The 23945-nt window shown below is 44.8% G+C and overlaps 1 protein-coding gene across 1 annotated transcript in view; it reads right to left on the bottom strand.

Annotated features, from left to right (window-relative positions):
* Nucleotides 1-23945, bottom strand: part of SLC24A3 (solute carrier family 24 member 3) — a 555181-nt gene that overhangs the window by 18472 nt on the left and 512764 nt on the right. Inside the window, exons 13-15 of the mRNA XM_082251629.1 lie at nucleotides 15561-15727; nucleotides 8959-9073; nucleotides 7624-7736 (exon numbers count right to left, since the gene is read on the bottom strand). Of these exons, the coding sequence (XP_082107755.1) occupies nucleotides 7624-7736; nucleotides 8959-9073; nucleotides 15561-15727 (395 nt within the window). The remainder of the gene's footprint in view (nucleotides 1-7623; nucleotides 7737-8958; nucleotides 9074-15560; nucleotides 15728-23945) is intronic.

Here is a 23945-nt window from a genome sequence, read left to right on the forward strand (position 1 = left end):
CACCCCATACTGACAGAAAAACACAGAATTGTTGACATTGTTGCAGATTTATTAAAAAAGAAAAACTGAAATATCACATGGTCCTAAGTATTCAGACCCTTTGCTGTGACACTCATATATTTAACTCAGGTGCTTTCCATTTCTTCTGATCATCCTTGAGATGGTTCTACACCTTCATTTGAGTCCAGCTGTGTTTGATTATACTGATTGGACTTGATTAGGAAAGCCACACACCTGTCTATATAAGACCTTCCAGATCACAATGCATGTCAGAGCAAATGAGAATCATGAGGTCAAAGGAACTGCCTGAAGAGCTCAGAGACAGAATTGTGGCAAGGCACAGATCTGGCCAAGGTTACAAAAAGATTTCTGCTGCACTTAAGGTTCCTAAGAGCACAGTGGCCTCCATAATCCTCAAATGGAAGACGTTTGGGACGACCAGAACCCTTCCTAGAGCTGGCCGTCCGGCCAAACTGAGCTATCGGGGGAGAAGAGCCTTGGTGAGAGAGGTAAAGAAGAACCCAAAGATCACTGTGGCTGAGCTCCAGAGATGCAGTTAGGAGATGGGAGAAAGTTGTAGAATGTCAACCATCACTGCAGCCCTCCACCAGTCTGGGATTTATGGCAGAGTGGCCCGACAGAAGCCTCTCCTCAGTGTAAGACACATGAAAGCCTGCATGGAGTTTGCTAAAAAAACATCTGAAGGACTCCAAGATGGTGAGAAATAATATTCTCTGGTCTGATGAGACCAAAATAGAACTTTTTGGCCTTAATTCTAAGCGGTATGTGTGGAGAAAACCAGGCACTGCTCATCACCTGTCCAATACAGTCCCAACAGTGAAGCATGGTGGTGGCAGCATCATGCTGTGGGGGTGTTTTTCAGCTGCAGGGACAGGACGACTGGTTGCAATCGAGGGAAAGATGAATGCGGCCAAGTACAGGGATATCCTGGACAAAAACCTTCTCCAGAGTGCTCTGGACCTCAGACTGGGCCGAAGGTTTTTCCAACAAGACAATGACCCTAAGCACACAGCTAAAATAACGAAGGAGTGGCTTCACAACAACTCCGTGACTGTTCTTGAATGGCCCAGCCAGAGCCCTGACTTAAACCCAATTGAGCATCTCTGGAGAGACCTAAAAATGGCTGTCCACCAACGTTTACCATCCAACCTGACAGAACTGGTGAGGATCTGCAAGGAGGAATGGCAGAGGATCCCCAAATCCAGGTGTGAAAGACTTGTTGCATCTTTCCCAAAAAGACTCCTGGCTGTATTAGATCAAAAGGGGGCTTCTACTAAATACTGAGCAAAGGATCTGAATACTTAGGACCATGTGATATTTCAGTTTTTCTTTTTTAATACATCTGCAACAATGTCAACAATTCTGTGTTTTTCTGTCAGTATGGGGTGCTATGTGTACATTCATGAGGAAGAAGAATGAACTTAAATGATTTTAGCAAATGATTGCAATATAACAAAGAGTGAAAAATTTAAGGGGGTCTGAATACTTTCCGTACCCACTGTATATATATATATGACTTATGTGAATGAATTATGGCAATTAACACCTCTCTGTTTAGTATCACTTTAAATTCTACTAGTGTATGGCCAGGTTTTAGCTGGCTATTATTTACTTGCAATTTGGTCTATTGAGCAGGAAATCTGAGCCGAGGTTGGCATTGCAGGCAACATCCTTATCAGATGCAGGCACCATTCAGGTATGCGGGCAGCCATGGCTGATGATGAATACAATAGCTGGCAGTGGAGATTCCTCCTTCCACAGTATTTAACGTGGATGGGGGAATCAATTGTTTTTCTCTCTGCTGAATGAGGAAAAATAAGACACCTTTTGGCTACAGTTAGAAAATGATCTGGGTGGAGAGTAGTAGAAAGGAGGGGAAAGCCACACAACACAGCATACACCAGTGTTTCTCAACCTTTTTTTCAGTTGTGGCACCCTTAACAATTCTGCACAATTTCGAGGCACCCCATTCTAAAAATTAAAAAAAAAAAAACCTAAACAAATAGTTTAACAGAACGCAGCAACATCCATAGACATGGGCAATCTAACATTAGAAGTGATTTATTCCTCTACTATTGCAAACTGGTATGGACTAGTGTTCTAGGGTTTCTCTTCTCCCTCAGTTTCTTATCTTCTATTTGCTAATGTGACCCCAGTGCTGATGGAGAAGGGATGAGGAGTAAATAAGGATGCTGTGCAAGCACCGTCATTCTCCTTATCAACCAGTGATGTCACTGGTTGTCAGGGTGCCAGTGGCTTGACCCGCACAGTGCCCAGGGTTGTCAGGGTGCCAGTGGCTTGACCCGCACAGTGCCAAGGGTTGTCAGGGTGCCAGTGGCTTGACACACACAGTTCCAAGGGTTGTCAGGGAGCCAGTGGCTTGACCAGCACAGTGCCAAGGGTTGTCAGGGTGCCAGTGGCTTGATCAGCACAGTGCCCAGAGTTGTAATTCTACAAAGTAAAAACCTGTGGCCATTTGTTGCCATTTTTAGCCATTTTGCCAAGGCACCCCTGAAGAACCCAGGAGGCACACCAGGGTGCCACGGCACCCTGGTTGAAAAAGGATGGCATACACAATCCAATCCTAATTTATTTAACCTAAATAAACCTTTCCTATCTTACTTCCTGGAGGATAAAATGATGTCATTATGATGTCACTTGTTTCTTCCTCTGGAGTATGACAATCCTGGAGGAAGTGTGGAGTTACTTCCTGACCAGAGGAAAATCACATCATGTTAACAACATTTACCACACTCAGAACTGTTAAGTCCATTATATTCCAAGGTATTCTCCCAGTCTCCCCGCAGATTTGCAGCATTACAACCTGTCCCCTGAACCCTGATGGTCCCAAAGGATCTAGAGCTAGAGCAGCAGACAAGCAGCATTGGATCTATACCATCAGTGTCAGTTAATCTCAAACCTAATGATGCCTGCATAGGTCAACAACATCTAGCAGTAGATACAGGACATCTTCAGGAAGGAGATCACTTCACTGCTATAGGTCCAGTGAAAATAAGCATGGTAGGACATGGAGTGTCTCTTCAGGTACTTACCATAGAACATTAATGATGACACCATATATTAGGATGAAGGGAGGGTCATCCCAATGACACTAACTAAGGGTGTAGGGGATTATCCCACTGACATCAACCAAGGGGCGAAGGTCAACCTACTAACAGCAAACAGGGGGTGCTTGCTAGTTTTTCATAGACCATAATACATTAACGTTTAATGGGTTAATTAAAAAAATACAGTTGGAGATTTCCAGGATCTTGTGATTGAGATTTTTTTTGCTAAGAAAAAAAAAATTAGTGGGTCTAAGAAGGCTTCCAGAGGGAAGAGATAGATAAATAAAACCATGTGTGGGTCTTGAAGTATATTAATATCAGTAAATAAGTAAATAAGGGTACATATTCTGGTCAGCATTTGATTTTAGTGCCCAGCAACCAGGTACGACACATTGGCATTGATCTACTAAAATTTGAGAATCCAGAATCTGGTGTATCTGTGCATGGTAGCCAATCATCAACTAATTACAGCTTGTTAACCACTTAAGCCCCGGAGGATTTGGCTGCTAAAGGACCAGGGGTTTTTTTGCGATTTTTTACTGCGTGACTTTAACGGACAATTGCGCGGTCGTGCGACGCTGTACCTAAACGAATTTGACGTCCTTTTTTTCCCACAAACAGAGCTTTCTTTTGGTGGTATTTGATCACCTGTGCGATTTTTTGATCACGCGCTATAAACAAAAAAAGAGCGTAAATTTTGCAAAAATAACAATATTTTTCACATTTTTTTATATGAAATTCCCCAAAAAAAAAAGTAAAAATCAAAATTTTTTAAAATTTTTCGGCCAATTTCTTTTATGCTACCTATGTTTGGTAAAAAAAATCACAAAAAGCGTATTTTGATTGGTTTGCGCAAAAGTTATCGCGTTTACTAACAAAGAGAAAGATTTTTGTCATTTTTGGTGTTTTTTTTTTTAACGCGTAATGGCGGCGATCTGCGATTTTTTTTTCGGTACTGCGACTTTGCGGCGGACAGATCGGACCCTTGACTGACATTTTTGACACTTTTGGGGTTACCAGTGACATTACTGCAGTAATCAGTGCTATACATATGCACTGTTACTGCAAAAATGACACTGGCAGGGAAGGGGTTAACTTTATTGGACAGGGAGGGGTTAAGTGTGTCCTAGGGGCGTGCTTTCTACTGTGTAGGGACATTCCTATTGGTGTAAAAGCAAAGATCCACCGTTCTACATAGTAGAACGGTCAGATCTTTACTTTTACACAGGGAGAACTGACAGGCAGCTTGTTTACACAAGCTGCTCTGTCTTTCTCCCTTCACAGGAGCGATCGCAGTGTGACTGGCGGACATCGAGTCCGCCGGTCACACGCACTGACTTGCCTGTGAACGAGCCGCGGCGGGCGCGCGCCTCGGCGGGCGCGCGCCCGCCCGCGATAGGCTCGCAAGTCAGTGACAGGCGAGTGACGTACCGATACGTCACTCTGCCTGGCCGGGGCTGACCGCCGCAGTATATAGTCGTGCGGCGGTCGGCAACCGGTTAAATTAAGGTTTGACAAAAAAAAAAAAAAAAAACTGGAAGCTGATTGGTTTCTATGCAGAGCTGCACCAGATTTTGTATCCTTCATTTTCAGTAAATCAACCCTATTGTTCCTATTTTGTCTTCAAGAGTTATCAACGAGATTTTTTAAAATTTGCCTCTATGAGAGACATGTTTATTACATTCTTTTCAACTATTTTTTTTTTTTTTTTTTAAAGGAACTGCAATACAGCTTACATAATATGATCCCTTCAGTGCCGGTTCACACTATAGCGAGTGCGCCGATCGCATGTAATTTGGAGCGCACTGCTCCTTCATTACATGTGATCAGAGATGCGGATGCGAATTTAGCCATATACTTTGTATGGCTGAATTCGCACTGTATCCGCACCAAACACGCACATGACCCTTTTTTTCAGCCGCATCAGGATCGGATCGCACAGTGGTTCACACTTGTGCGATCCGATCCTGTGCGAACTGTCAGATCGCACTGCGATATGCGATCAAACTGGGGGTGTCGTTAACATTTCATTGACACCCCCTGCGTATCGCATATGGCAGTGTGAACTTCCAGATATGCGTTTGCGACGCGGGAACAGGCTGCGAATTCGCAGCCTTCCGCATCGCACAAGTGTGATCCGGCACTTGATTTAGCCTTCAACACTCCACAGAAACTGCTCTTTTAAAACTCACACATGACTTACTAACAACAAACACCAATGAAAATTATTCTGTACTCCTACTTCTGGACTTTTCGGCTGCCTTTAATACGGTTGACCACCCCCTCCTCCTCAAAAAACTTTACTCCTTTGGTCTCCCTGGCTGTGCTCTTCGCTGGCTCTCATCCTACCTATCCCTAAAGGTTCTGTTTTGGACCTCTCCTATTTGGCCTATATACACCTTCTCCTTGTGTTAGCCTCCCATGGTTTTCAATATCATTTGTACGCTGACAACACCCAAATCTATCTCTCCACCCCTCAGCTCACTCCATCAGTCTCACCATGCATCACTAATTTACTAACAGACATATCTGTCTGGATGTAACACCACTTCCTCAAACTCAACCTTTCAAAAACGGAGCTCATAATATTTCTCCCCCCACTTACCCCTTTACCTGACGTCTCTGTCAAGAGCAATGGCACAACCATCAACCTGTCCCTGCATGCCAGGGTGCAAGGTGTAATCTTGGACTCTGAACTCTCCTTTCAATCCCATATCTCATCACTTTCCAAAGCTTGCCTCCTCAACCTCCGCAACATCTTCAAAATACATCCCTTCCTAGCCAATGAAACCACAAAGCTCCTAATTCACTCCCTGGTTATCTCTCACCTCGACTACTACAACTCTCTTCTCATTGACTTACCTTTAAATAGGCTATTTCCTACTCAGTCCATCATGAATGTTGCTGCCAGGCTCATTCACCTTACAATTGGCTGCCACCCACTCATTTAATTAAATTCAAAAACAACTTGGCCCCCAGCTACATCACTAACCTAATCTCAAAATACCAACCAAATTGTCCTCTTTGTTCCTCCCAAGACATCCTTCTCTCTAACTTCCTTCGTCACCTCCTCCCATACTCACCTCCAGGACTTCTCCTGAACCTCTTCCATCCTTTGGAATTTCCTACTCCAATTGGTCCAACTACCTCCAACCCTGAAAACTTCTGTTCAGAGAAGCCTATCCTGCCTCCATCTACAACTGCGCTTTCATTTTCTTCATCAGCTCATCCCCCCATAGTTATTACCTTTTGTATCACTTGACCCTCCCTTTTAGATTGTAAGCTCTAACGAGCAGGGCCCTCTGATTCCTCCTGTATTGAATTGTATTGTAACTGTACTGTTTGCCCTAATGTTGTAAAGTGCTGCGAAAGCTGTTGGCCTTATATAAATCCTGTAGAAAAATAAAAATATTTGCAGGGTGTGGGGCCGAGTCAAATGATAAATATGACACTTGATATTATTTCTACTGTTTTCAGACATGTTCACTTTCCAAGACTAAAGGCCAATTTAACTTAGAACACAATGTCTGCTTCTTCTACAGATTTATCTAAGATTGTTTATGAACTAACTGCAGTGAATCAGACATGTCTAATCCCATAGTGACAGCACTCGAGCAGTGCACATAATACTCATAATACATTAATCCCAAAATGGAAAATATATGTGGCTATGTTATTCAGTGTAGACTCCAAAGATTACATAAGAGAAGATCATCTAAACAAAGACTGCGGTTGCACTGATCACAAAGTATTGCATGACTATGACTTAATTTTTTTCTGGATTTAGAAAGCTACTTGTTGCAGATATAATGTAAAACTCTGGACAAATGACTCAGCATAGCACATGTCATCAGATAGTGGGCCTTACAACCTCGACATTTAGTACATTCATCTTTGAAAATAATATTTGGAAATTGCCTACTGTATAGCTATATGGAGGTATCACTATTGCTGTATACAGAGGGCTGTCGCTATTGAGGTCAAGGGTGGCATGAAGTGGAGGGGGTACGGAGGGCTGATGCTATTTGGGCATCAGGTGGGGCTGGGAGCTTCAAATGTTTGGGTAACATACATGAGGTGAGGGAAAGCTATCGTAATTTGGGTCAAGGGTTTTATGAGCTGGAGAGAGGGCTGACACTTTTTGGGTCATTAGTGGCATAGGGTGGCGAGATGGCTGTCACTAGTTGGGTCAGGTGTGGCATTAGGTGAGGGCTGTCACTCTTGGGTTCAGGGGTGACATGGGGTGGAGGGGGAGAGAGGGCAGGCCCTATTTGCGTCAGGGGTTCCATGGAGCATGTAAATATTTGGAAGGAGGGAGGTAAAAGGTGGGGGGAGGGGGCTGTCAATGTTTGGGTAAGGGGCAGGAGAAGGTACGGGAAAGGCTGTCACTATTAGAATCGGGGTGGAATAAGGTGGAAAGAGGGCGTCGAGATAGGATCACTATTTGGCTCAGGAGTGGCATGAGGTGTGTGTAGAGGGGTTGTCAAAAGCTACAAAAAAGTTAAACATGTGTAGGTTGGATGTAGTAACTTACATAAGAGCCATAGTCGACTGCCAGCGTCTGTAACGCCCATGGAAGTCCAAGTCCAATAAGAATGTCAAATACATTGCTCCCAATAGAATTTGATACAGCCATGTCTCCCATTCCTAAAGAAACAAATAATTAATTAGTGTAAGTGTTTCATTGTCACTTTTTTATTTAAATTCTAAGTTAGTTAAGAAGAAAGCTGTGTTGGGTCCTAGGTCCAATTTAGCATGGAAAATTGTAGGCAGGTGCAGTCTATTTTCTCCACTGTAGGTGGCAGTCACCCGCAGCAGCAATGGAGGTGGAGGAGGAAATTGAGAGGAATCTAGTACCTCTATGGTTTCCTAAGTCACAGGGAGGCAGCTATCTGATTGGATGCTGGCACACCGTGTGACTGGTGGCCATTTTGGGTCAGGCAGAGTCGATTTAAGAAAACAGCAAAAAGTCCCCAGCACTATAACCTGTGGCAGACCACACTGTACTATCCCAAACCAATACTAGCCGTCAGAATAAGTACAAAATGACCATCCAATAAGCAACCAGGAAAGACAGCACTATCCGGATGTAGGTAATATCACCTACATACAGATAGCGCTGTCTTTCCTGGTTGCTTGTTGGAGAGTCTATTTAAGACCCTGGCTCCCAGGTTTCGTGCGCATTTTGCGAGTGGTCAAGTAGGGACAGATCACCTGTTTGTCAGGGACAGTGGTTAGCACCAGGAAAGGTTCCAGAGGAGGAGGGAAAGTGCAGGGACTCACCATCATTCCTAGAAACCTCACATTTGTGTACGGACCAGCCGGGCCACATTCCACTCCTAAAGAGAGATGCTGTCGGCTTCCCTAAGACTACCATCTTTTGTTGCATTGCTGTTACAACTTGTGAGTGTTCCTGGTAGAGTTGCCTTCCCGCTGGGCCTGTTGTGCATTGATGAACCTCTAGGAATATCTGCAAATTAAGGGATTTGCTTAATTTGCAGAGATTTCCTCTGACTTTCTGTTTCGGCTATGGGGCAGGAAGACACCCGCCCTTACTCTATTCAAAATGTAAAAATAAATATTTTGCCTATAGTTCCATTTTAAGCACCCCAGGTGTCTGAAATGCACGGGGGCTTACTGGGTCAACTGAGAATACCTTCCCCGTTCCCTCCTTAACCACATTTTTGTGATAGGTAGGCACTATTTGAACCAGCAAACTATAAGACACCAGTGCCCTTTTGTGCCCTTTTCACCCATACAAATACAAGAAGTATTTTTTCAGGTGAGTGAAAAATTGGACCCATCCACATCCTTCATGTTGAATATCTCTGGAGCTCAATTCAGAAGAGGGACAATGAACTGTACTAACCTTGTCTTGCTACTATCAGGCTCGCCATACAATCTGGTACACTTGTTCCAGCTGCTAGGAATGTGATCCCCATAATCACATCTGGAATTCCTAAGGTGAAGCCAATGATAGTGACCTGGAAAACAGCAATAAAAATGTATTATTTAATTAGCATTTCAGAAATGCTCAAACAAACAGAATTTATTTGATTTGTATGTTGTATACCATATCTATGTTACACACAAATTGTTGCACACAATAGTGTTGGAATTTAGACTTAATTTGCTAGTCACCTATAAAAGGTCCATTTAAATCTGCTAGTATGTCTAACACTACCCTCAGCACAGAGTGACAATCCTGCTATCCAAAGGTATCTCCATTTCTCCTCCATCCAGAGTATAGACACCCTAAGGCGACATTCATATGGGCCATTTTAGGCTGATGAAAATTGTAGCGGCAGGAATCTTCTGATTCCTCCTGCAGATCTGAGCAGCTAGGTTTGGCCACCAACACGTTCACTATAATGGCAGACCACCGGCGGCCATTGCTATTTGCGGCTCTCTGCAAAGCCAGCGATTGCCTGTGGTGACCTTTGTGTGTGTCCAGCAGCTACTGCCACAGATAATCCCTGGCTGCATGGACATTCCTGAATACCTGCGGTCACTGGCGACCTGTTGTTATAGTGAAGAGGGCTGGCGACTGCGCCTAGGGGTTGATTTACTAAAACTGGAGAGTGCAAAATCTGGCGCAGGTCTGCATAGAATTCAATCAGCTTCAGGGTTTTTTTTCAAAGCTTAATTGAAAATGCTAAAGCTAGAAGCTGAATGGCTACCATCCACAGCTGCACTAGATTTTTGTACCCAACCCCCTAGTCTCTTGGAGCTGCAGCAGGCATCCTGGCACTACAATTTGCACGAGCCTGAATCAGTAGTCTGAACGTAACCTAAGACAATAAGTATATTACTGACTGGATCACCAAGTGTTAATAAAGGAAAAAAAGCCTTAAAAAAAGAAAACTAACACAGCCACACATCTAAGGATCACCACATCAATCTCTTATTTCATCTTTATCAGCTTGCTGACCACCCTGTAGCAGATTTAATGCTACAGGCTGGCCGCTCTGTGCAGAATTACATAAATATACATGATTCTGCACTTCCGGGTAGGGGGTTGTCACAGCAGGAGCCGATCAGCGGGTCCCGGCCAATGAATGTCCGCTGATCGCAGAGGAGACACAGGGCGGAGCTCTGCCTTTGTAAAAAAGACAGCGCTCTGTCCTGACAGGAGGGGAAAAGATGGATTTTCTTTCCCTGCAAAGCATGGAATAAAATCTATCACTTCTCTTAGTAAAAGCACCCCATGTACACAATGTACTTAAAAACACTGACTAGGCACACATTTAACCCCTTGAGCAATCTGTTTAACCCCTTCCCAGCCAGAATTTCTGAATAATGAAAAACTTGTCCGAATATTTATTCAAAATGAAACAAACCGCACATGTCTAATGATAATCCCCGCTATCGCTGAGTTCACCAGAAGCCTTTTTTAACTATTTGCCAACCAACCACTGTACATTTACTGCGGCAGGTCGGCAGGTTCCCGCGAAACGACGTACCCGTATGTCGCTTCTCGGGAATGCTCCTGGGGGGGGGGGGGGCGTGCATGCCCATTCGCCAGTGGGGAAGCTGATCTGTGGGGCCGGCGGCTGTGATCACTCCCCATGGAGTCTGCCGTTGTAAACACTGAACGGCTGTTCTGTCAGTAATGAACACAGGGATCCTGTGTTCCAGCCCACTTAGGAACACAGCTCCCTGTGTTTATTCCATAAGTCCATCCCCCACACAGTTAGAAAGCACCCCCTAGGGACACATTTAACCCTTTGATCGCCCCTGGTGTTAACCCCTTCCCTGCCAGTGTCATTAGTACAGTAACAGTACATATTTTTAGCACTGATTACTGCAGTAATGTCACTGGTCCCTCCAAAAGTGTCAAAAATGTCAGGTAGTGTCCGATCTGTCCACTGCAATGTTGCAGTCCCGCTAAAAATCACTGATCGCCACCATTATTAGTAAACAAAATACAAAAAAATTAAAATGACATCAATCTTTTCCCTAGTTTGGAGACACGATAACTTTTGCACAAACTAATCAATATACTCTTATTGGGATTTATTTTTACCAAAAATATGTAGCAGATTTTGGCTTAAAATGATGAAAAAATTAGATTTTTACATTTTTTTCATTGGGAAGGTTAAATATCAGAAACTATAAAATGTTTTTTTTTTTTTTTTTTCAGAATTGTCGCTCTTTTTTTGCTTATGGCGCAAAAAATTAAAATTGCACAGGTTTTCGAAACCCTGTGGTGATGAAAATTGTATTAGTATAACTTTATTGAGGTTCTTTAGGCCTTACATATGATCTTTACTCTTTCCGGGATTTATTAATCTTGGCGGTCAGAGATGTTACTATTTATGATGGTGAAAAGAGAAATAGGTGCGCGAACCTTTAATGAGAAAAAGGAGTGGAAAAAAGCAGCACTGAAAAAATATAAATATGTGAGGGGTTGTAACAAATGAAAAACATCAATTACAGAGTGCGCTAAAAAGTTATGGAACACAAATATTCACAAAAATGGTGATTGCTGATGTTCAGCTAAACACAAAGTCTATATTCTAAATGATGAGACTGTGCAAAAGTCTTGAAAATCCAAAGAATATAGTGAGGTTGGGGAGTGATGAAGGATAAGGGTAACCTCTTCCCAAACGGTGATCCAGACAGTGCTCAAATGTACACGTGATGCACCCAGTGTTAAGAAGGGACTCTTACCAGATGATGGAGAGATGCAAACATATAGTGTATAACCCTGGAGTCCGTTAGGTCAGCTTGTAGGAGAGAATTCACAATAGGAATAAAGCGACCATCTGCTTCCAAAGTGTGGGGATCTAGAGGCTTCCACTCAAGGGGATATCGCCACCAAGAACATACCCAAGGAAGAGAAGGGGACTATAGTGCATTACCTCACTTTATTGAACCAATAAGAAAGAGTAACACTTACATTTTCAGGAGAAAAAACAGCATATGTAAATTTTGGATCGAGGACCTCTGCAGTAGTCCGGGATCATAGGCAACACGGCTAGCTCCCCCCGACGCGTTTCCACTAACAAGCTCCAGTCCCAGAAGCCGACTTGTTAGTGGAAACGCGTCGGGGGGAGCTAGCCGTGTTGCCTATGATCCCGGACTACTGCAGAGGTCCTCGATCCAAAATTTACATATGCTGTTTTTTCTCCTGAAAATGTAAGTGTTACTCTTTCTTATTGGTTCAATAAAGTGAGGTAATGCACTATAGTCCCCTTCTCTTCCTTGGGTATGTTCTTGGTGGCGATATCCCACTCTAGATCCCCACACTTTGGAAGCAGATGGTCGCTTTATTCCTATTGTGAATTCTCTCCTACAAGCTGACCTAACGGACTCCAGGGTTATACACTATATGTTTGCATCTCTCCATCATCTGGTAAGAGTCCCTTCTTAACACTGGGTGCATCACGTGTACATTTGAGCACTGTCTGGATCACCGTTTGGGAAGAGGTTACCCTTATCCTTCATCACTCCCCAACCTCACTATATTCTTTGGATTTTCAAGACTTTTGCACAGTCTCATCATTTAGAATATAGACTTTGTGTTTAGCTGAACATCAGCAATCACCATTTTTGTGAATATTTGTGTTCCATAACTTTTTAGCGCACTCTGTAATTGATGTTTTTCATTTGTTACAACCCCTCACTATTTATGATGGTTTTTTCTTTTGTTTTAGTTTGTCTTATTATTGAGGCAATGTACTGTACTAATAACTTATCTATGAAGGGGGTATTAACATTAAGATTATATATGTTAGGATATGGATGTATACTACCATTTAGGTACATTGTTATTTGTACATATAATGAAAAATTTTTTTTTTTCCCTTAAAAATAATAAACTTAGATTAAAAATAAAATAGAATTAAAATCGCACAGGTGATTAAATACCACCAAAATAAATCTCTATTTGTGGGAAAAAAGGGACATACATTTTTTTTGGGGTACAGCGTCGCACAACCGTGCAATTGTCAGTTAAAGCAACACAGTGTCGAATCACAAAAAAAATGGCCTGATCATTAACCACTTGCCGACCGCCGCAAGTACATTTACTGTGGTGGCCAGCCCCTCCTGGGCAAAGTGACGTAGTACTACATTGCCCGCCCAGGAGCCTGTAGGGGGCGAGCGCGCGCCACCGGAGGCGCGCTTCTGCCCCCGCTCATTCCCTGGCATCCCCGCGCGAGTGACCGACGGCTCCGATGTCCGCCGGTCACTCGCGATCTCCCGCTGGAGAGGGAGAAAGGCAGGCGGCTGATGTAAACAAAGTCGCCTGTCATTCTCCCTGGTGTAACAGCAGAGATCATACGATCCTGCTATGTAGGATCATATGTCTCTGTGGTTACATGAAAAGCCACACCCATTTACAGCTAGAAGCACACCCCTAGGGAAACACTTAACCCCTGGATCTCTAATAAAGTTAACCCCTTCCCTGCCAGTGTAATTTTTACAGTAACAGTGCATATTTATAACACTGATTACTGCAGTAATGTCACTGGTACCCCCAAAAGTGTCAAAAATGTAAGTCAGGGGTCCGATCTGTCCGACGCAATGTCGCAGTCCCGCAAAAAAAAAAAATCGCAGATCGCCGCCATTACTCGTTAAAAAAAAAAAAAAAACAATAAAAATGACATACATTTTATTAAATGTAGTTATTAAACGCAATCATTTTTGCGCAAACCAATCAAAATATGCTTATTGCTATTTTTTATACCAAAAATATGTAGCAGAAAACAAATTGGCCTAAAATGTTAAAAAATTTAGATTTTTACCTTTTTTTTTTTGAGAATTTCATATAAAAAAATTTGAAAAATATTGCTATTTTTTTTAAATTGTCGCTCTTTTTTTGTTTATAGCGCAAAAAATAAAAATCACACAGGTGATCAAATACCACCAAAAGAAAGCTCTTTTTGTGGGAAAAAAAGGACGTCAATTTTGTTTAGATACAGTGTCGCACGACCGCGCAATTGTCCATTAAAGTCACGCAGTGCCGAATCACAAAATAGGCCCTGGTCTTTGAGCAGCCAAATCCTCCGGGGCTTAAGTGGTTAAGGGGGTAAATCCTTTCGGTCCAGAAGTGGTTAAACAAAATCATGTACTGGTAATGCAAATAAGAAATGGTCCATGATGATGTCATAGTAGTCCTGTCCAGGGCCGGTGCTTCCACTAGGCAAACTAGGCAGCTGCCTAGGGCGCATTGCAACCTAGGGGCGCAGCCATGAGTCGGCACTCTCTGTCCATCATGAATGATCCTTGTGAGCTGAGGGGAGGGGACGGCAGTGGGGGAGGAAGAATGGACAGAGGAAGATGCCAGGTGTCTGGGGCAGTGGCTGAACCGCCAGGCCCTGGCTTTCCACCACTGTTGGGTGGGGCCAAGAGGCAGGAAGGGAGCCCACAGGAGTGCTGCCTGCATGATGATCCTCTTTTACTGGAGCTGAGTGGTGTAAACCCTGGGCAGGAAGTGACTCTCTGCACTGAGCTGGTGGGCAGGCGTTCATTTCCCTGGGTCGGTATTAAGCAGGGAGCGGAGGAGAGCTGAACCTGACCCCAAGCTTGGCACTGGAGGGCGGAACCTTTACTGGAGTAGAAACGACGAGGCACCGGAATGGTCTGAGGAGGTTTGGGATTAGGGACGTGCAGAGTTCTCTGACTGCTGCTTCTCCCTTCACCAGGAGCCGGTTGGAGCTGTGGTGAGCACTGTGGTCCAGAAGAGGAGCATCCTAGGAGAAGGAATCAGCAGGATCACGGTGAAGGAGAACAGAGTGCGGGCCAGTGAGTGTCCCCAGAACAGGGGATCAGGGTCCCTGGGTGTGACATGGAGGTTTCCTGGTGTGAAAGGGAATCAGGGTCACCAGGTGTTCCATGGGGGATAGGGGTCACCGGGTGTAACAGGGTTTCAGGGTCACCAGGTGTGCCATGAGGAATTGGGGTCCCTGGGTGTGCCATGGGGGACTGAGGTTTCCAGGTGTGCAATGGAGGAACATCAGGGTCCCCAGGTGTGACATGGAAAAACATCAGGGTCTCTGGGTATGACATGGAGGAACATCAGGTGCCCCTGGTGTGACATGGAGGATCATAGGAGTCCCTTGGTGTGGCATAGAGGGACATTACGGTCCCCAGGTGTGACATGGAGGAATATGGGAGTCACTGTGTATGACAGCATAACATAGAGGAGCCTTCCCTTTTTATTTTATTTTTTTGGGGGCGGGGGGGCATGTAGCTGGTCTTGCCTAGGGCGTAAAATAGTCTAGCACCGGCCCTGGTCCTGTCAAAAAATGACCAGCTTAGTATATGTCATTAGAGAAACCGACATCAGAATAATTGATAATGGATGGATGGACTGACTATGTCTATCGCTCTGAGAGAATTCTAACAAAACTGAAAATCAGATGGCAGTGCCCATATTATCCATTCAAAGCCTAACAACTTCCATCAGATAAATGAACCTGATGTATTGCTCTAATCTACACAACTCAGTTATATTATACTTACCATCCAGACCATGACATAGGAAAAGGCTGCAATCCACATGGAGGACGCGATAAAAGTAAACATAAACCATTTCTCCCAGCGTGGCTTAGCACAATTAGGTACCGTGAAGTACATAAGGAACGATAACGGCCAGGTTACCACCCATTTTACTCTGTTTGCTGCTCCGGCTGTTAGGGAAAGAGAGGAAGACATTGTGATGTGTCGGATACAATATTAGGATGAGATCCGTTAGCACAGATAATTATTATTATTACCATTCAAGATTTATATAGCGCCAACAGTTTACGCAGCCCTTTTTAATATAGGAGGACAGTCCAAATACAATACAGTTCAATACAGAAGGAATAGGTGGGCCCTGCTCATGGAGCTTACAATCTAAAGTAAGGTGACCAGATTTTTAAAATGAAATATCAGGGACATATTTATAATTTTTTTTATTGGCAAATGGCACAGGACTGCATAATACACAGAGCGCTGGGCATAGGACTACATAATACACAGAATGCTGGGCACAGGACTGCATAATACACAGAGCGCTGGGCACAGGACTGCATAATACACAGAGCACTGGGCACTGGACTTCATAATACACAGAATGCTGGGCACAGGACTGCATAATACACAGAGCGCTGGGCATAGGACTACATAATACACAGAGCGCTGGGCACAGGACTGCATAATACACAGAGCACTGGGCACTGGACTTCATAATACACAGAGCACTGGGTACAGGACTGCATAATACACAGAGCGCTGGCCACAGGACTACATAGTGCACAGAGCGCTGGGCACAGGACTGCATAATACACAGAGCGCTGGGCACTGGACTTCATAATACACAGAGCACTGGGTACAGGACTGCATAATACACAGAGCGCTGGGCACAGGACTACATAGTGCACAGAGAGCTGGGCACAGGACTGCATAATACGCAGAGCGCTGGGCACAGGACTGCATAATACTCAGAGCGCTGGGCACAGGACTGCATAATACACAGAGCGCTGGGCACAGGACTGCATGATACACAGAGTGCTGGGCACAGGACTTCATAATACACAGAGCACTGGGTACAGGACTGCATAATACACAGAGCGCTGGGCACAGGACTACATAGTACACAGAGCGCTGGGCACAGGACTGCATAATACATAGAGCGCTGGGCACAGGACTTCATAATACACAGAGCGCTGGGCACATGACTACATAATACACAGAGCGCTGGGCACAGGACTGCATAATACACAGAGCGCTGGGTGCAGGACTTCATAATACATAGAGTGTTGAGCACAGGATTAGATAATACACAGAGTGCTGGGCACAGGATTACATAATACACAGAGTGCTGGGCACAGGACTACATAATACACAGAGCGCTGGGCACAGGACTGCATAATACTCAGAGCGCTGGGCACAGGACTGCATAATACACAGAGCGCTGGGCACAGGACTGCATAATACACAGAGTGCTGGGCACAGAACTACATAATACACAGAATGCTGGGCACAGGACTGCATAATACACAGAGCAATGGGCTTAGGACTACATAATACACAGAACGCTGGGCACAGGACTGCATAATACACAGAGCGCTGGGTACAGGACTACATAATACACAGAGTGCTGGGCACAGGACTACACAATACACAGAGTGCTGGGCACAGGACTACATGATACACAGAGTGCTGGGCATAGGACTGCATAATACACAGAGTGCTGGGGACAGGACTGCATAATACACAGAGCGCTGGGCACAGGACTGCATAATACACAGAGTGCTGGGCACAGGACTACATAATACACAAGACTGCTGGGCACAGGACTACACAATACACATAGCGCTGGGCACAGGACTACATAATACAGAATGCGCTGGACACGGGACTCCATAATACACATTGTTCTGGGCACAGGACTCCATAATACACAGAGTGCTGGGCACAGGACTACAAATTATACAGGAGGGTGTTAGGCATAGAGTGCAGGGTTCAGAAGTTTGCTATGCACAGAGGACACTTCTGCCCCCACATCCATAGCTCACCTCTGCACCCTTCTCTCACAGATTATCTCTGCAGCCACCTCAACAGCTAAACTCTCCATCTCTCCATAGAGCTGCATCAGCTCTGACCCCTGCTCCCCCACTGCCCTCACCTGTGTACAAACAGACCCCCCCCCCCCCATCTACTCACCTCCCCGTTCTCGGCCCTTCACACAGTCAATTTTTGGCTCTGCCTCTCCTCCAAGGATTGGATGCAGCAGGGGGCGTCTGCATCCAAGCCACCAGGCTGTTTCTCAGCCAGCATGGGATGCCCTGTCTATATTAATCCGGCCCTGAATCTGGGACAAAACCAGACTTGGACCAGGGACAGTGTCCTCAATCCGGGGTCACCATAATCTAAAGGGAGTGGGAGGTGGTACAAAAGGTAATAGCTGCAGGGATGATCTCATGGAGGTAACTCAAGTACAGTTCTTAGGTGAAGGTAGTGTAGGCTTCCCTGAATAATACGCTTTAAAGGATCGCCTGAAGGCAGATAGGGTAGGAGCGGACTAGACATACTAGGGTAGGGAGTTCCAGAGAATGGGAGAGGTTTTGGAAAAGTCCTGGAGGCGAGCATGGGAGGAGGTAACAGGGGAGCTAGAGAGCAGGAGGTCTTTGGAGGAGCGGAGAGGATGATTTGGATGATATCTGCAGATGAGGTTGGTGATGTAGCTGTTGTGGAAGGCCTTGTATGTTGTGGTTAGTATTTGGAATTTTATACAATGGGGTAGGGGAAGCCAGTGAAGAGATTGGCAGAGAGGGGAAGCAGTTAGTAAGACTGTATATTCTAGAACAACTGCATTTGCGGTGCACAGTGTATTTTCCTTTAGTAAATCAACATCTCTTGTCTTCTTACAGCTTGAAAGTCTGGAAAAATGTTCTCTCCATTGCATTGAGCTTAAAGCGGAGTTCCGGCCTCAAAAATGACTTTGGGCCATCCGCTTGCTGACATTACATTGAAAAATAAATTGATAGTCCCGATTTTTTTTTTGTTTACTTACCTTGTTTTTGAAGAAAGTATACTTACCTTCCTTCTACTTCCTCCCTCTGCGGCCGCGGCCCGCGCCGTCACTTCCTGCTTGCGATGACTCCTGGGAGCTGAACGGTGCGGGAGCCTCATTCCCTGCTAAACAGCTTCTGGGCATGCCCAGAAGCTGTGCAGGGATGACGTGCCTTCCCCATGGAAGTGAAGAGCAGGGCTGTTGCAGGGCATGCTGGGAAAAAGACATGGAAGAGGACACCAAAGAGGATGCCCTGGCTTCAGCTGCCCACACCAGAGATGGCAGCGCTGGACAAGAAATTTTCAAGGTAAGTATTTCTTCTAAAAGGTAAGTGTGACCTGGGACAGTTCAGAGGCTATCCATTGTGGAATGCACTAGCCCTGACTGTCCCGGGGGTATTTTTTTTCTAAAAAACGTTTCCGAGGCTGGAACTTCGCTTTAAAAATGTTTTGTTAAATCTGTTTGATAAGTGCCAGTTGGAACTACCAAAAATCTTGTGAGCTGATAACGCTTGTTTTCTGTGGTTGGCTAGTATGAGTGAATGTTTCAGTTACAATGGTGGTCAGTGAAAATAACCTTATTACGTTGGTGGCCATGAAAAATGCCCTTGGCACATTGGTGGTCAGTAAAAATGCCATTATTACACTGGTGGTCAGGAAAAATGCCCCTGTTACATTGGTGGTCAGTAAAAATGTCCCTAATACATTGGTGGTCAGTAAAAATGCCCGTTACATTGGTGGTCAGTAAAAATGCCCCTGTTACATTGGTGGTCAGGAAAAATGCCATTATTACATTGGTGGTCGAGGAAAAATGCCCCTGTTACATTGGTGGTCAGTAAAAATGTCCCTAATACATTGGTGGTCAGTAAAAACGCCCCTGTTACATTGGTGGTCAGTGTAAAATAAGAGGGATTTTAGAGTATTCTCCTTCCAACTGACACTGTTGCCAGGTACAGACAACTTCCACTTATCACCAATAACAGAGTTTTTTTCTGTGGACCATTTTCCTCCCAGGAACCACTGATAACAGGTCCTTCCCCCTCTGACCCCTAACAGCAGGGCTCCTCCTAACACCAGGGCTCCCCCTAACACCAGGGCTCCTCCCAACACCAGGGCTCCTCCTAACACTTGGGCTCCCCCTAACACCAGGGCTCCTCCCAACACCAGGGCTCCTCCTAACACCAGGGCTCCCTCCTAAAACCAGGGCTCCTCCTAATACCAGGGCTCCCCCTAACACCAGGGCTCCTACTAACACCAGGGTTCCCCCTAACACCAGGGCTCCTACTAACACCAGGGCTCCTCCTAACACCAGGGCTCCTCCTAACACCAGGGTTCCTCATAACACCAGGGCTCCCCCCTAAAACCAGGGCTCCTCCTTATACCAGGGCTCCCCCTAACACCAGGGCTCCTCCTAACACCAGGGTTCCCCCTAACACCAGGGCTCCTTCTAACACCAGGGCTCCCCCTAACACCAGGGCTCCTCCTAACACCAGGGCTCCTCCTAACACCAGGGTTCCCCCTAACACCAGGGCTCCCCCCTAAAACCAGGGCTCCTCCTAATACCAGGGCTCCCCCTAACACCAGGGCTCCTCCTAACACCAGGGTTCCCCCTAACACCAGGGCTCCTCCTAACACCAGGGCTCCTCCTAACACCAGGGCTCCCCCTAACACTAGGGCTTCCCCTAACACCAGAGCTCCCCCTAACACCAGGGCTCCTCCTAACACCAGGGTTCCTCCTAACACCAGGGCTCCCCCCTAAAACCAGGGCTCCTCCTAATACCAGGGCTCCCCCTAACACCAGGGCTCCTCCTAACACCAGGGTTCCCCCTAACACCAGGGCTCCCCCTAACACAAGGGTTCTCCCTAACACCAGGGCTCCTCCTAACACCAGAGCTCCCCTAACACCAGAGCTCCCCCTAACACCAGGGCTCCCCCCTAACACCAGGGCTCCCCCCTAACACCAGGGCTCCTCCTAACGCCAGGGTTCCCCCTAACACCAGGGCCCCCCTAACACCAGGGCTCCTCTATACTGGCACAATGTTACATTGACTTTTTACATAAATGGAACCTGTTGCAGTAATTCTTTTTTCCTGTGCTCCATTTCTAATAGATCTGGGAAGAGCCAAAAGACGAAACTGCAAAAGTCAAGCAATAAAGCCCAATGCTTTTAGCAGAAAGCACAACTATCTGATATCATTCCAGAAAAGCTTTGAAAACTCTGGAATCTATTTTCCGCCAGAAGGAATCCAGCTAAAGTGGCTAAAAGTAAAGCCACAGGAAAAATCATTACAGACCCATTGGCCTACATTCACTGAATTCCTAACTTTATCGTAAACATTTTTGGTATTGTAGGTTTAAAATCCTACTTGTTTATTTAATAATGCTTTTTGAGCCTCAAATCCAGCCAATTCCTGGGGTTTGTATACATTTTAGCTGCCATTCATTTCATATAATACTTATATGTGTTCATCTGCTGCTATCTAGTGGTTACAAATAAGAAACGACATCCTACCATAATTCTCTACACCTCTCTACCATATATTGTCAAAAGTATTGGGACGCCTGCCTTTACATGCACACAAACTTTAACAACATCCCAGTCTTAGTCCGTAGGGTTCAATATTTTATGTATGTATAATGTATAATGCTGCAGACAACTCTGTAATTGTGTAATAGACAGACAGACCGATCGACAGGCAGACAGACAGACAGACCAATCGACAGGCAGACAGACAGACAGACCAATCGACAGGCAGACAGACAGACAGACCAATCGACAGGCAGACAGACAGACAGACCAATCGACAGGCAGACAGACAGACAGACCAATCGACAGGCAGACAGAGCAATCGACAGACAGACAGACAGACCAATCGACAGACAGACAGACAGACCAATCGACAGACAGACAGACAGACAGATAGATAGACAGACAGACAGACAGACCAATCGACAGACAGACAGACAGACAGATAGACAGACAGACAGACAGACAGACAGACAGACAGACAGACAGACAGACAGATAGACAGATAGACAGATAGACAGATAGACAGATAGATAGATAGATAGATAGATAGATAGATAGATAGATAGATAGATAGATAGATAGATAGATAGATAGACAGACAGACAGACAGACAGACAGACAGATAGACAGATAGACAGATAGATAGATAGATAGATAGATAGATAGATAGACAGATAGACAGATAGATAGATAGATAGATAGATAGATAGATAGATAGATAGATAGATAGATAGATAGATAGATAGATAGATAGATAGATAGATAGATAGATAGATTATATTGTCAAAAGTATTGGGACGCCTGTCTTTACAGGCACATTATCTTTAATGGCATCCCAGTCATAGTCCATAGGGTTCAATATTGAGTTGGTCCACCCTTTGCAACTATAACAGGTTTAACTCTTCTGGGAAGGCTGTCCACAAGGTTTAGGAGTGTGTCTATAGGAATGTTTAACCATTCTTCCAGAAACGCATTTGTGAGGTTAGGCACTGATGTTGGACGGGAAGGCCTGGCTCGCAGTCTCAGCTATAATTTATTCCAAAGGTTTTCTATCGGGTTGAGGTCAGGACTCTGTGCAGGTCAGTCAAGTTCCTCCACCCCAAACTCGCTCATCCATGTCTTTATGGACCTTGCTTTGTGCACTGGTGCGCAGTCATGTTGGAACAGGGAGGGGCCATCCCCAAACTGTTCCCACAAAGTTGGAAGCATGAAATTACCCAAAATGTCTTTGTATGCTGACGCCTTAGGAGTTCTCTTCACTGGAACTAAGGGGCCAAGCCCAAACCCCGAAAAGCAACCCCACACCATAATCTCCCCTCCACCAAATGATTTGGACCAGTGCACAAAGCAAGGTTCATAAGGACATGGATTAGCGAGTTTGGAGTGGAGGAACTTGACTGGCCTGCACAGAGTCCTGACCTCAACCCGAAAGAACACCTTTGGGATGAATAAGAGCGGAGACTGCGAGCCAGGCCTTCTCTCAAACATCAGTGCCTGACCTCACAAATGCGCTTCTGGAAGAATGGTAAAACATTTCCATAGACACACTCCTAAACCTTGTGCACAGCCTTCCCAGAAGAGTTGAAGCTGTTAGAGCTGCAACTCAATATTGAACCCTACGGACTAAGACTGGGATGCCATTAATGTTCATGTGCGTGTAAAGGCAGGTGTCCCAATACTTTTGGTCTGTCTGTCTGTCGAATGGTCTGTCTGTCTGTCTATCACACAATTACAGAGTTGTCTGCAGCATTATACATGAGGGGTTGGGAGTTTTATAGGAAATCCTGGCAAAACTTTAGCTGGTTGCTATGCTGCAGAAAAGATTAATAGTAACATATTATTCTTAAAATCACCAATTGAAATTTGGAACAGAATTTTGGTTGGAATTTTGTATTATATTCATTTTACTGGACTATAATTCATCTCCTGTAGGATCACAGGTCTCTATGATCATATCACAAGTCCCTCCCCCATACAGTTAGAAACACTCCCCTAGGCTGACAATTAACCCTTTGACCACCCCTAGGTTAACCCCTTCCCTGCCAATGTTATTATTATAGTAACAGTGCATAATTTTAGCACTGATTACTGTAGTAATGTCAATGGTCCCCCCAAAAGTGTAAAAATGTCAGTTAGTGGTCCGATCTGTCCGCCGCAATGTCGCAGTCCCGTTAAAAATCGCAGATTGCCGCCATTACTAGTAAAAAATAAATAAATGAATAATTTTTTTGTCGCTGTTTTTTGGAAAATGAAGAAATTAAATAAAATGTGTTTTTTTTCCTAAATGTAATTTACATACTGTCACCAGTGCAGTAAAGCATCATCATATGATCGGTGGTGGTAATGTTGACTGTTGACAGTATGTAAAAAAAATAAATACATTTCTTATTCAATTTTTTAAACATTTATTCCCTTTCTTTTTATTATTTTTATTTTACATACTGTCATCAGACATCAGAGTAGTTCTGTGTCACTACATAGATCACACTAAAATGAGGGACAAAGGAGGAGGAAAGAGGGACAGAGGGACTTTGTTCCAAATCAGGGACAGTCCTTCAAAATCAGGGACAGTTGGGAGCTATGGATAGGTCTGATTCAGAAGTGGGTGTGTCAGACCTCTGCAGAGAGCCCACTGTTTCCGCACAGACAAGGTTCGATTCTAAAACATGCTGACAAGTACTGTGGTTGCTTATTAATGCAAATGAACTGTAAGATGTTTTGATGCACAAAATGTAACCGCTTGCCGACTGTATACAGTACATATACAGCGGCAAGACGGCTATCCTGTGCAAAATCACGTACCTGTACATAATTTTGCA

This window comes from Pelophylax lessonae, assembly GCF_965119305.1.
Source record: "Pelophylax lessonae genome assembly, chromosome: 3".
In the NCBI taxonomy this organism is placed as follows: Eukaryota; Metazoa; Chordata; class Amphibia; order Anura; family Ranidae; genus Pelophylax; species Pelophylax lessonae.